A 12,488-nucleotide genomic window follows, 5' to 3' on the forward strand; every position below is an offset into this window, starting at 1 on the left:
CTATAGCAAAAAAAAAAACAAAAACCTCTCAAAAAAAAAAAAGAAAAAAAAAAGAAGTTGCCAGGTTATTACTGAGCTATAATGCACCTGGATTCTTCCTACTACATCCTTTATCAAGTATGGCAAATAAGTGGCCCTAGACTGCCCCAAGGCCTGTGTCATTGTGAGAACTGCAACTGGCCTCATGGTCCCCATATGTGGCTTGAAGCCTCTGGTGCCATCAGGTTTTCTCTCCCCACCTGCCACAACTTGGTACTTCTGGCCTCAGGCCACATACTGCCCCTCCTCCAGCCCCTCTCACACAGTTCTGAGCCTGGGGTGGGGGTGGGGGCTACTCAGAGGGTGGAGGAGACTCACTGGAGACTTGTAATACATAATCTGTCCCTGTCTCAGGACAAACCAGCGCCTCTTCCATGTCTTCACCCGAGACCCCATTTTCAGCAGGTAGCCTGACTTCTCCAGTGATTCCTGAGGGGTAAAAAAGGGTGCAAGGAGGAGAGAGACAGAAAAAGGAAATCAGTGGGGCTCCTGGGTGTCACAGAGGCCAAATGGCCCAGCTGAGTCACCACTTTGTGACCTGCTTGTTTAAAAAAATTATCAAGCACCTACTATGTGTAGTTCGAGACACCATGCCCTACTGAGGGTTCAGAGAAGACCAAATACAGCATGGTGGTCCTGGCAAGGAGGGGTTCCCATGCAGGTTGGGAAGGACCTTGCCATGAGAAGATGGCAAACTGGGGATGTGACGGGGAGGTTAGCCGGCAGGGCTTCCGGAACAAGCTGGATCTAAATGTCCTTTTCTTCAAAGACAAGCTGAGGAGGAAGGCCATGCCAGGTAGCACAGAAGGGAGGGAGGGCAAGGTAAGGCTGGGGACCAAGGGCACATTGCCCAGCTGGGGTGGAGGGTTTGTGGAGCCGGGGAGAGGACGACAGGGCAGCAGAGGGGTGTGGAACCCTGGCACACAGTAGTAGCACATTTCTGAGCCTCGGACTTCTTGTCCACCAAATGGGCTAATAATCCTGAGAGGACCAGAGGACAGATGAGACAATGCATGAAGAACATGGAACACAGCGCCAATAAGTGTTGGCTCACATTGACTTTCCAGGGTCAGGGAGGAGGTAAAACAGGGTCGTTCATATAGGTAAAATTCCTAGGGCCTGGTGGGCTGTTCCAGGTACGTCAAGGAGCTCACGGGCTCCCTCTTTCCTTCCTTACAGTCTGTGTATGTCTGACTCTATTAACTGAACCACCCCCAGCCCACTCCCCACAGCCCCTCTTTCCCTTCACAAACCCAGGGGGCCCTCACCTCATATAGCTGCTGCCCGAGTCTCATGCTGAGGCCCTCAGGTAGCCCTTTTGGGAGTCTGCTCGCACCCTGACCCCCTGGCCCTTGTCAGGGTGTGGGGCTGTGTCTAGCTCACCCCGCCTAGGCCCAGCCCGTCGGTGGAGTAGGATGAAGTGCGCTGCAGCTTGTGCTCAGGTTCTGAGTAGTCACTGTCCAAGGAGCAGGCGTCCGGGGGAATGGCATAGTCACTCTCAGAGCTCAGTGAGGACATGGAGACACCTGGCCAGGGAGAGGAATTGGGGCTGGGTCGCTCCTCTCCCAGCTTACACAGCCCAGGACCTATAGGGCCTTCACTCGCCTGGGTCCCCAAGTCTGGGTTGGGAATGAGCTGTTGGGGATCACGGGTATAGATCAAGCGAGGACCCCAATGTACAAACGCCTCCTGGGAAAAAGCGAGGGGCCCCTTGTTGTTCCACCCACCCCTACTGCCCTTTTCTGTACCTCTCTTGATGGCTCGGGGGCTGCCTAGTCCACTCGTCTTCCTGGACTCAGAGCAGGGAACTGAACTGCGGAAACTGGCCTGAGAGCTGCAGTCATCGTCTGACCCGGAGGACTCATCCACAAAGGGCACGCTGCTGATCTGTGTGGCTCTCTGCAAGACAGGCCCTCTCCCCCATTGCAGCTTGCACCCCAGCTCTAAGCACCCAGGGTGTGACCTACAATGCCAGTCTGGGACAGCATTGAGGCCATCGCCCAGCCGGGGCCCAAAACACAAGCATTCTAAACAGTGTAAGGTCCCTTCCTGACCTCACTCTGTCCTTACCCCTAGGCTTCTCTTTGGGCCCCCATCCCCCACCCCCCTGCACCATCTTTGGTTGTTGCCAGCCAGACTGAGCACCTGCCCATTGCGAGCTCTGCTTCCTGACACTAGTAGGCCAGAGAGCCACACACAGGCCAAGTGTGGGCCAGGAGATCAAAAATGTGTGGGAGCATTGAAACAAACAGCTAGAAATCTCAACTGGCAAACATTTAAAGACTGATTATCTCACTGTGGGTGAAAGTATGGGGAGACTGTGGGAGGAAGGACACTCCTGTGGGACAAAGCATTTTTAGAAGGAAATTTGGCAGTACCTGTTTAAACATGCAATTTGCCCAGAAACTCCACTTCTAGAACTCTAACTTAGAGAAGTATGTATATAAGAGAAGATATCGACAAAGTTCATGGAAAAATGGAATTAAGGTACAGGTTTATTTTGATGCAAAAATCCACACAGTTTTGTTTTTGTTTTTGGCATGTGCACTTGCCAGAAAGAGACAGAAAGGGAGAGAGAGAGAAGGTGAGAAATCATGCACCCACCACCCCGGGGGCAGGGGATGTCCACACACAAATCCCTTCTCCTTCATTCTCCTTTTGGGATCCTGGGCACACATCCATGTGCACCCAGCGTGTTTCTCAAGCTGCCAGGTCTGGGACGTAAATTATTAATCTGGCCATGTGGGATCCAGGTGCCTTAACCACCATGCTACTTGGCTAGACCATGCAGTTTTTTTATAATATGCATTTTCCATAAGTATTATAAAGATCCCTTGTATATGTGAACAAAGATATATTTGCACAGTGATGGACACTGAAACACATATTTTAGAAAAAAAATAGGGCCTGCTTGGTGGCATAGTGCTGAAAGAGGCTGGATCCCACATAGCCAACTATGCACTTTAAATCCCAGACCCAGCAGCTTGAAAAAACACTCTGGGTGCATGAGTGCCCCAAATCTCAAGAGGCTAGAAGACAAGGGATTGTAGTATGGCCGTTCCCTCTATGAGTGCTTCCTTACTTTCTCTCTCCTTCTGTGTCTCTCTGGCAAGTGTATGCACACTATAGCAGGTTTAAAAAGAAAAGAAAAAAATGGGGGACAAATTAAGTTGTAATCACTGGAAAAGTTCAAGGTGGTTCTGGTGCCTCTATACCAAGGGATTGTGGTATGGCCACGTGAGGCAGAGGTAGAGCTGTGCGTGAGCAGGGAGGTAAGGACGAGCTGACATGCAATGAGGAACTTCAGGTATAGAACAGTATGTCTCATATGTTCCGCTTTGCGTGAATGCTCGCGTGTGAGGGAGAGAGCAAGTACATATTTGTAAATGCATTTATTTATAGACCCGTTAGAGGTCCTTACAGGTTAAACACCAAACCATTAATGATAGTTGCTTCAAGGGGCAGAAACTGGGGAAAAGCAATATGAGCAGAAATCTCATTTTTGTTTTTTAATTTTCTATAAAAAGTTTTTGTCAGGTATTAATATTATGATTTTAAAACTAAAGCAGGGACCAGCAGATGGTGTAATGGTTATATCGCTGGACTCCCCCAGGGTCAACCATGGTTCAAACTCATGCCAGATGCCAAATCCTGAGAAGAGACTAGAGAAGAAGGGATTGTGGCATGGCTAACCCCCCTGGGGAGTGATTTCTCGCTTTCTGTAGCTGATGAACACACTCACCCTATGGCAAATTCTCTAAAAAAAGAAAAAAACAAAGAGACAAAACTGTGTATAATAATATCACACTGTGGGCTGGTCCCATGGCCAGTGATTAAGGGAGTCAGATTTCACATGTCTGACTGCAGTTTGAATCCCAGCCTTGGTGGCTTGAGAAACACTCTGGACATGTGTGCTTGCATGCCCCAAATTCCAGCAAGATGGGAGAGATGCAAGAGAAAGGTTGTTGGAAAAGTCATCATGCATTTTTACATAGAAAAAACATAGAACAAATACATCATGACTTTTCCGACGACCCAACAGAACAAAATGGCATGTGCTAATAAGCTCCTTGACCAGGGCCACCTTCCATAAAAGGGCCACCTGACCCTACAATCTCACCCCAGTCATCCATATGGAGGCCAGGGGCCTCTTCTAATGGGCACACCACCTCTTTGCATAGTAGTTTCTTACCCCCTTCAGTGCTGTGTAGACTGGCACAGTGACATTCTTGTAGACAAGGCCAGAGAAAGGCCCAGGGGATGCATTCACAGGAGGGCTTGAGGCTGAGGGGGGAAAAGAGAGATAAGATGAACTAGGGGGTGCTTGCAGGTAGCATGGAGGTTAAGGCTGCTGGATCCCTACATGGTCTGCTGTATGGTTTGAGTTCGAGACTCGGTGGCTTGAAAAATCACACAGGGTGCAGCATGTGTGTATATGGCCAAAAATCCCTAGAGAAGACAGGAGGAGAAGGGATTGCAGTGTGACTGTCCCCTCTGGGGGGGCGATTTCTTACTTTCTCTCTCTCTCTCTCTCTCTGTCTTACTCTGGCAAGTGTATGCACCCTATTGCAAAAACTAAAAAAAACTAAAAAAAAAAAAAAAAACACTAAAAAACCAAAACAAACCAAAAACACAACACAGGTGGCATAACCCAGCCAAGGGGGAGCATGGGGAAGGCAGAAAACTGGTCAAATGGGGGCAGGGATAGAACTGTGGACACAGCATGCCCTCGAGGAACAGACTAGCAGACCAGGTGCCAGATCTCAGGATGGGACCCAAAGCCTTCCTCATCTTCTCTTCCTTCTCTCAATTTCCCCAGGCTTTGAGAATCATGATCCCCATATGGTAGAGAATCCACCACAAGGAAATCCCAAAGTCTTCCGCTTTCACCATTTTATCTTCTCTAAAGCTGAAACTGGGTCCTAGTCTTGCTGAGGTGAGTTACAAATCAGGTGACCATGGGAGGGGACTCTGGCTGTCTGATGACTCAGAAGTCAGTGGATGGGGCTCCTCCCACCCGGGCCCTGGCACTGCAGAAGGAGAGTTGGTGAGGCTGGGCTGAAGGTCTCTTCCAATTCTGTGATGGGCTACAACCCTGTCACCTCCCCTCCGACCCGCCCGGTGATGAGCTGAACCTGCACCTTCTAGGGAGCCCTTGCTGTATGATTTCTCCTGAACTTCACCTGGGGACAGGAACGAGGCCCTGGGTGTTGCTCGGGGTCTTCTCTCCCGCTTGCCCACCCTGCGCACCATGGGCATTTGTCCCTTTGAGGTTTGCTGGGGACTCACGGCAGCCAGCAGCATCACTTCCAGGAGCCACGTCTGACAGCTGCATACCCGCTATGGCCACGGCATAGATCCGGCTCTCCTGGAATGACAGGCCCCAGGAGGGCAGGGCCCAGGATTGTGCCCCTTACCTCCTGGCTTTGAAGGCAGGCAAGCCCAGGACAATACCCATCTGGGAGTTCGGGGAAAGAGGTCCTAGCTGAGGAATCTTGGGCAAGAGTTCCTAGCTGAGGAATCTTGGGCAAGTTGTTGGGTCATCGGAAAAGTCATGACATATCTTTGCATAGAAAAATACATCATGACTTTCCTGACAACCTAATATTTCATTTCTGAGCCTTATTTTCCTCAGCTCTAAAATGGAGGTAACAAGACTTACCTTTCAGGCTGCTGTGAAAAGCAAAGGAAATGATTGATGTAAACAAATCAAATGGCTACACAGGGGAGGCCAGCAGGAGGTATGGTGATTAAGGCATTGGACACTCCCACATGGCTAACCATGGTTGAGTCCTGGACCTAGAGGCCTGCTTTCTCACTTGCCCTCTCTCTCTCTGTCTCTCTCTGGTAAAATTAAAAAAAATGCATGAATAAATGAAAATAAAATAATTAGTTTTTTAAGAAAATGGGTATATAGTATCCATTCTCCCTCTCCATCCTTCCCCCTGGGACAAGGAGAGTTCAGGAGGAGACCAGGTCAGCATCCTGTTTCTCTTAAGCTTACTCATTTTAGAGACCCTGGGGTCTCAGGATTTTGGCCCTGGAAGTGGGGGGTGTTGACAGTGAGGACATCAGAGCCACACGATCAGAGACAAGAGCATGCTCTTTTGTAAGCCAGTTATTTTGACCCTAGGACCCAAAGCAATATCTGTTATATCCTGACTAGACTTCAGGGCCAACAGGTCTCTAGAACTCTAAGGTAGAAGACTCTTCTATGGGAGAATGTCCATCCTAAGGTGCCCCTGGGTCTGAGGTGGAGCAAGTCCAAGGTCTAGGGAACTTTTTCTAACAGCTTTGATTAATCCCAAACCCACAAGGTCCTGCCAAGATTTCCCTATCTGTTTTCTCTTTTCACACTAAAGGGAAAACAAAGGCTCACTCACGTGGTGGGTGAGCCAGAAAGACTGGCCCGGGGAGGTTGGTCAGGATTCGGAGGACTGCCAGGCTCAGGGAGGCAGCTGGGTGTCCTGTCACCAGCAAGGCCAGTTGGGCTGGGGGTGGGGCTGGACAGGTCGTGGGGTGCACACTGGGGTAGTACTCTGCGGGGAGCAGCAGCACAGGGCACCTGAGGGTGAGGGGAGGAGTGGGCGAGTACTGGGAAGAGACTGAGACAACTGGAAGGACGGACCATGAGGAATTCTTGTGTTGTTGTCATTGTTTAATCTGCTATAGGGCACATGAGATCACCAGGGAGAGACAGAGGAAAAGTGAAAAATTAGCCCCCGAGGGGGATGACCACACTACAGCCCTTTCCCCTCCATTCTTTTCTTGGAATTTTGGGCATGCATGCACACGCGCACGGCATGTTTTTTTCAAGTCACTGGTCTAGGACTCGAACTATAGTCAGTCACATAGGATCCAACTGCCCTTTTTTTCCCTTTTTCTTTTCTTTTTTTTTTTTGTTTGGAGAGGTTTTTGCTATAGGGCGCATATGCTCGCCAGAAAGACAGAGACAGAAAGTAAGAAATCACATCCCAGGGAGGATGGCCACGCTGCAATTCCTTCTCTTCCATTCTCCTCTTGGGATCTTGGGGACGCACATAGCGCCCGGTGTGTGTTTAAGCCACCGGGTCCAGGACTCGAACCATGGTTGACTACATAGGAGTCCAGGGACATAGCCATCATGCCAACTCCTGGTCCCAACGTAGGATCCAGCTCCTTTAATCACCATGTCACCTGGCTGGCCCTCCTGAGCTTATGGAGAGCAGGTACACTGGACCCAAACAGTAAACTTGGGCATAAAAATGATTATTTCTGTCTGTGGTGGTCATGGACTTCACCCAAGGACAAGCCTCTAACTTCAGAAAGGCAGGGGAAAAAAAAAAAAAAAACACCCTGAAACTTGAGGAATTTAGCTTAAACAAAACACAGGACTGTTTGACAAAAGGTTATCTAATGCCGAACTCATAAGGTTGTTTCAAGGATTAACAGAAAAAGGGCTCTACACACTCTAATGGCAAATAAGTACATCTGACCCCCACAGACTGAGTCCTCTGAACCCTGTCTTTGTTTTCCCCAGATGGCTCCTGCCCAGTTGGTCCTGCCTGAGAGGCAGAGGCTGGGCTCTCTGGCCCCCGTGGTTTCCTAAGCTCACTCCAGACAGGAGCAACCCTGCCTCAGGATCTGGCATGCAGCTGGCACTGTGTCCTGTTTTCAAAGAGGACTGTGAACAGGAGGCAAATTCTCCTTCAACTGCTTTGGCTGGGTTTTGGGTCCACGGGGCCCAGCTGAGGGCAGGAAGGCTCTTTGGAAAGGCCCAATGCTCCCCTAGGGTGTAGCTGATGTTCATGTGTGCCGCATATCAGATGTGCCTTATGTATTTACCCTCTCCCGTCCATCTCTCTGTGCCTCTTCGCCCTCCTGTCTTCACTGCCACCCCACCCTGTACAGGCACAACATCAGAATCACTCTTCACCATCGCAGCGGATGGCAGGACTTTGGTAAAATGGCAGAAGTGAGCACTACTTCTCTCTAGAAACATGGGCTGGACTCTCACCACACTGCTTGCTCGAATGTGCCCTCACTCTCTGCTTGCTTTTCCAGAGCAAGACAACAAATGATGAACATGAGGTGGGCCAGCAGCCCTCGGTCTGAGACAGACTGGCCTTGGGGAGCCCCCAGTCAACCTTCCTGCCCTGCTCCAAGAACCTGCTGTGTCTCCAGCTTCTCAGGTACTCAGCGGCCAGTCAGCAGTCACTGCTAAGGGCCTGGCTGGAAAGCCTACAGCAGGGAGCCTCCACAACTAGCATTTCAGGAGACTCTGCACATTGCTGCTGAATGGCAGCAAGCTGGGATTTGGAAGCAGCCTGGCTCCTTCATTAACTACCACATGACCCTGGGCAAGCTGCTAAGTCTACAGGGACGGCAGCTTCCTAATCTAGAAAAGGGGAAAACAGCCTTCAACTCCTTGCACAGGGAAAGACCCTTTGCACACGCCAGGCTCAGTGCTGAGAGCCTTGGTATATATCCTCGTGTCATCCTCACCAGTGACCCAGAAGATATTACTGACGCACCACCCCGCCCCACTCCACATTTATCTTAACCTTTTTGGTTTTGTTTTTTATTTTTGCTATACAGTGTATGTGCTTGAAAGAGAAAGAAAAAGAATGAGGGAAAATGAGAAAGCACACTTGAGGGGGATGGCCATGTCACACTCCCTTCTCCTCCGTCTTCTCCTCAGGATTTTGGGCATGCACGTACACGTGCCCAGCATGTTTTTCAAGCCACTGGGACCAGGACTCAAACTGCACAGTTGGCTATGTGGGATCCAGCTGCCTTAACCACCATGCTACTGGCTGGCCCTATCTCAACTTTTTATCATGGAAGGTATCTAATATAAAAGTAGAATAGTATAAACGATAACCTTGTGTACCAATGGCCCAGCTCTACAAGGATTAATGTCTGGCTAGTCTTGTTTCATCCGTAACCCCTACCCCAACCCCAGATTCTGAAGCAATTCCACCAGCCATCAGGTCACCATCTCTAGGGTTATAGGTGGAGAATCTAAGGTTAAAAATAGACAGCAACACTTACCCAGCACTCACTGTGAACCAGTACTGTGAGCACTTAATGCTGACACTTCCTCCTCATAACTCTAGAAAGTAGGTACTGTGACCCCCAGCTTACAGAGGGGGAAACTGAGGCACAAAGGTTTAGTCATTTGCCCAGGGTCACAGAGGTAGCAATTTAGCCCTAGTGGTTTGATTCTTAGACCTGTGTTCTTACTACCACACATACCACCCAAACGAGTCACGGATTAAAAGAGAAAATATGCACACAGCACCCAGCCTGGTGTGTGGCACTTGGTGAGGGCTCCGGAGATGACAGCCAGCACCTCAAGTCAATTCAAATTCTGGCGCTGCCTCCCACTGGTTTGGGGACCTGGGAAGGTTCTGTGGTACCTGCCTCCCAGAGCTGTGAGAAGACGACAGCCTCATCTCATGTTCAGGGTGTGCCTGTGCTTAGTGAATGGCAGTTCTGTCACTGGCTCTGCCCCTCTGCCCAGCCCTGGGGCTGCCTCTTACCCACGATGGAAACCGGTGCAGGGGGGGCGTGGGTGGTTTGGTCCCCAGCTCCAGCTCCTCCAAATCTGCTCCAGGGGGCTTCAGGCTCTCTCTTTCCTCCTTCTTCCCTGCTGTGGGTGGCTCTTCCATCTCCATTTTCTCTGGTTCTTCTGGGAGCTCAGCTTGGGCCCTCAGCTTAGGAAGGCCAGAGGGGTGAAGGGCTGAGAGGGCCCCAATCTCAAAGCTCACCATATGGTCAAAGTGCCCAGGGCCCACCTGGGGCTGGCTGTGGTGCCTTTTGGCCCCCTGGATGCTATTCCAGGGGATGCCAGGAGCCCGCACCTTCGGCAAGGTCAGGCTACTTCCGGGGCCACCTTCTCTGGCAGAGGCCTTGGTCCCAGAGAGCATCCCTCCATGAACAGTGGCCAGGCCTTCACCCCAGGAAGCTGAACCACGTCTGGGAGCATGAGGAACATACACACACAGATGACTGGGAGAGCCCTCTCTTCTTGGATGAGGCTGAAGGGACTTGGTCTCTGCTACTTCCCTGGAGTAGGCCACACTGGAACTGAAATCCTCCCTCGGGCTTCTTGCTTCAGAAACAGAGTCCTTGCTCTGCAGGGCACCTAGAGAAGGTGCAGGAATAGCCACCTTCAAATCTTGGGCCTGGGGGCCACTGCCCTGTCCCACAGGCTGGGCACCTGGCCCTGAAGGGATAGAATCCTGCTCTGGAACTCTGTGGGGAGCCACCAGCAGCTTTCCTGAAGGTGCCATCTGAAGAGCTGTGGTTGAGGCAAAAATAGGCATATTGAGAGCTCCCTCAATTCAGTCCCACACTCCACCACACGCACAGGCACACCGGGTCTGCCTACCTTCTAGTGCATCTTGAAGAGTTCCCACCTGCTCCTCTAGGCGCTGCTTACAGCTTTTCAGGTGCTGATTTTCCATCTCAAGCTGAACAAAAAAAAAGACTCAGAATACCCAGCCTACAGGGTTAGGCATATAATTCAAAATAAGATTATATTAGGTTGTCAGGAAAATTGTGACAGATTTTTGCATAGAAAAACACGTCATGAATTTCCTGATAATCTAATAGAGGTGCCTCACACATTCATTGCTGACCCTTCCAAGGAGCCCTGACCGCTCCCTCTCTTTGTGCTGACTGGTTCTGGTTGGGATAAAATTCCATTTGGCAGCCCTTGTACTCTCTTTTTATAGTTATTTTTAACCTTTTAAAAAATTGTGAAACATACCACATGCACAGTGCTGTAGTTTAAATGTGTCCCCCAAAAAGCATATGCTGGGAACTTAGTCTACAAAGTACAGCAATGCTAGGAAGCAGGGCCTCATGGGAAGTGTTTAGGCCACAACAGAGCTTCCTTCACAAATGGATTACAGTCAGTTATAAAAGGGCTATGGCTGGGGGCCAGCAGGGTAAGTGTAGTGGTTAAGGCACTGGACTCCCACATGGTTGAATGAGGTTAGAGTCCCAGACACGAAGGCTTGAAACTCACACTGGACGCGTGTGTGTGCGTGCCTAAGATCTTGAGAGGAGAATGGAGGAGAAGGGATTGCGGTGTGGCCACCCCTGCTGGGGGCGGCGGGGTGACTTCTCATTTTCTGTCTCCTTGTCTCTCTTGTGAATGCTTGGTCTCTTTTAGCAAAAATCTCTCAAAAAAATTAAAAACAATAGGCTGTGAGTTCTGCACTGCGCTAGCGCCCGTGTCTTGCCTTCCACCACAGATGACACAACAAGAGAGCCTTTGCTAGATGCCAGTGTCACACTTTTGGACTTCCATCCGTGGTATTCTGTTATAACAGCACAAAACAGACTAAGAAACACAGAAAACAGCACCATGAACAGTTTAACAAATGATTGTGAAGTTTATCCTCATGAGACCACCACCCAGGTCCACACAGCTCCCTCATTTGTCCCTCACAAACACATGTCCCTCTCTCATTGCTAAAGTAACCACTACTGTATGTTTATTCATGTCCTTGCTTTGTGGGTTCTGCCATCTAAGTATGCATCCCACTCATTGGTTTCATTGTGCCCATTTTTAAATGTTTGATAAATAGAATTATATAGTATGTACATCTCAGTGGCTGGCTGGCCCATGAGCTCCATCCTCCTTTAATTTACATTTAAATGAAATGATTACCCTGTAGGGACCAGCAGGTGGCATGGTTGTGAAGGAGTTGGACTCTCTCATGGCTGAACACAGTTCAAGTTCTGGAACTGATGACTTGCTTTCTCACTTTCCCTCTCTTGCTCTCTCTCTCTCAAAAGCATGTGCCCTCTAGCAAATTTTAAAAAGTAACAATAATGATAAATAAGATTAAGTATTTTTTTAAAAAGAAGTTATTACCCTTTTATTAAGCTTTTTTTTTTTTTTAAGCAAGAATCAGGGCTGTGGGAATACAGAAATAACAAGCATCAATTCTATCCCTAAGAACTTGCAGTGTAGGAGGTGACCTGAGAAGCAAACTGAGCCAACACCCTCCTGTGGGTGTACACCACTTGTCTCAGCAGGACAGAGGAAGAAGAGACACATGCTTTCAAAACTGCAAATCTCTTTCCTTTTTTTCTTTTTTTAAAAAAGAAATAGGTTGTCTTTCTTTCTTTCTTTCTTTCTTTCTTTCTTTCTTTCTTTCTTTTTTGCTATAGAGTACATGTACTCTCTAGAGATAAAGACAGAGAGAAAGAAAAGGAGAAAAGGAAAGTGAGAAAGTACTCCCTGGGGATAGCCTAACTCTCTTCTCTTCCATTTTCTTCTTGAGATTTTGGGCATGCACACACATGTGCCTGGTGTGCTTTTCTTTTCTTTCTTTTTTTGGAGAGGTTTTTGCTATAGGGCACGTGCACTCACCAGAAAGACTGAGAGAGATAGAGAGACAGCAAGCGAGAAATCACCCCCCCAGGTGGGATGGCCATGCCGCAATCCC

At 49.3% G+C, this 12,488-nt stretch overlaps 1 protein-coding gene across 2 annotated transcripts in view; it reads right to left on the bottom strand.

The window, feature by feature from the left end:
- The window catches only part of PLEKHH1 (pleckstrin homology, MyTH4 and FERM domain containing H1), a 56,998-nt gene that overhangs the window by 16,625 nt on the left and 27,885 nt on the right, over positions 1-12,488 (bottom strand). For both annotated transcript variants that reach the window (XM_027775861.1, XM_014591697.2), the window contains exons 6-12: positions 10,415-10,496; positions 9,564-10,324; positions 5,329-5,407; positions 4,232-4,323; positions 1,788-1,938; positions 1,423-1,565; positions 358-468 (exon numbers count right to left, since the gene is read on the bottom strand). In XM_027775861.1, coding sequence (XP_027631662.1) covers positions 358-468; positions 1,423-1,565; positions 1,788-1,938; positions 4,232-4,323; positions 5,329-5,407; positions 9,564-10,324; positions 10,415-10,496 — 1,419 coding nt within the window. The remainder of the gene's footprint in view (positions 1-357; positions 469-1,422; positions 1,566-1,787; positions 1,939-4,231; positions 4,324-5,328; positions 5,408-9,563; positions 10,325-10,414; positions 10,497-12,488) is intronic.

Source organism: Tupaia chinensis, unplaced genomic scaffold (assembly GCF_000334495.1).
Source record: "Tupaia chinensis unplaced genomic scaffold, TupChi_1.0 Scaffold000609_1, whole genome shotgun sequence".
Classification (NCBI taxonomy): domain Eukaryota; kingdom Metazoa; phylum Chordata; class Mammalia; order Scandentia; family Tupaiidae; genus Tupaia; species Tupaia belangeri.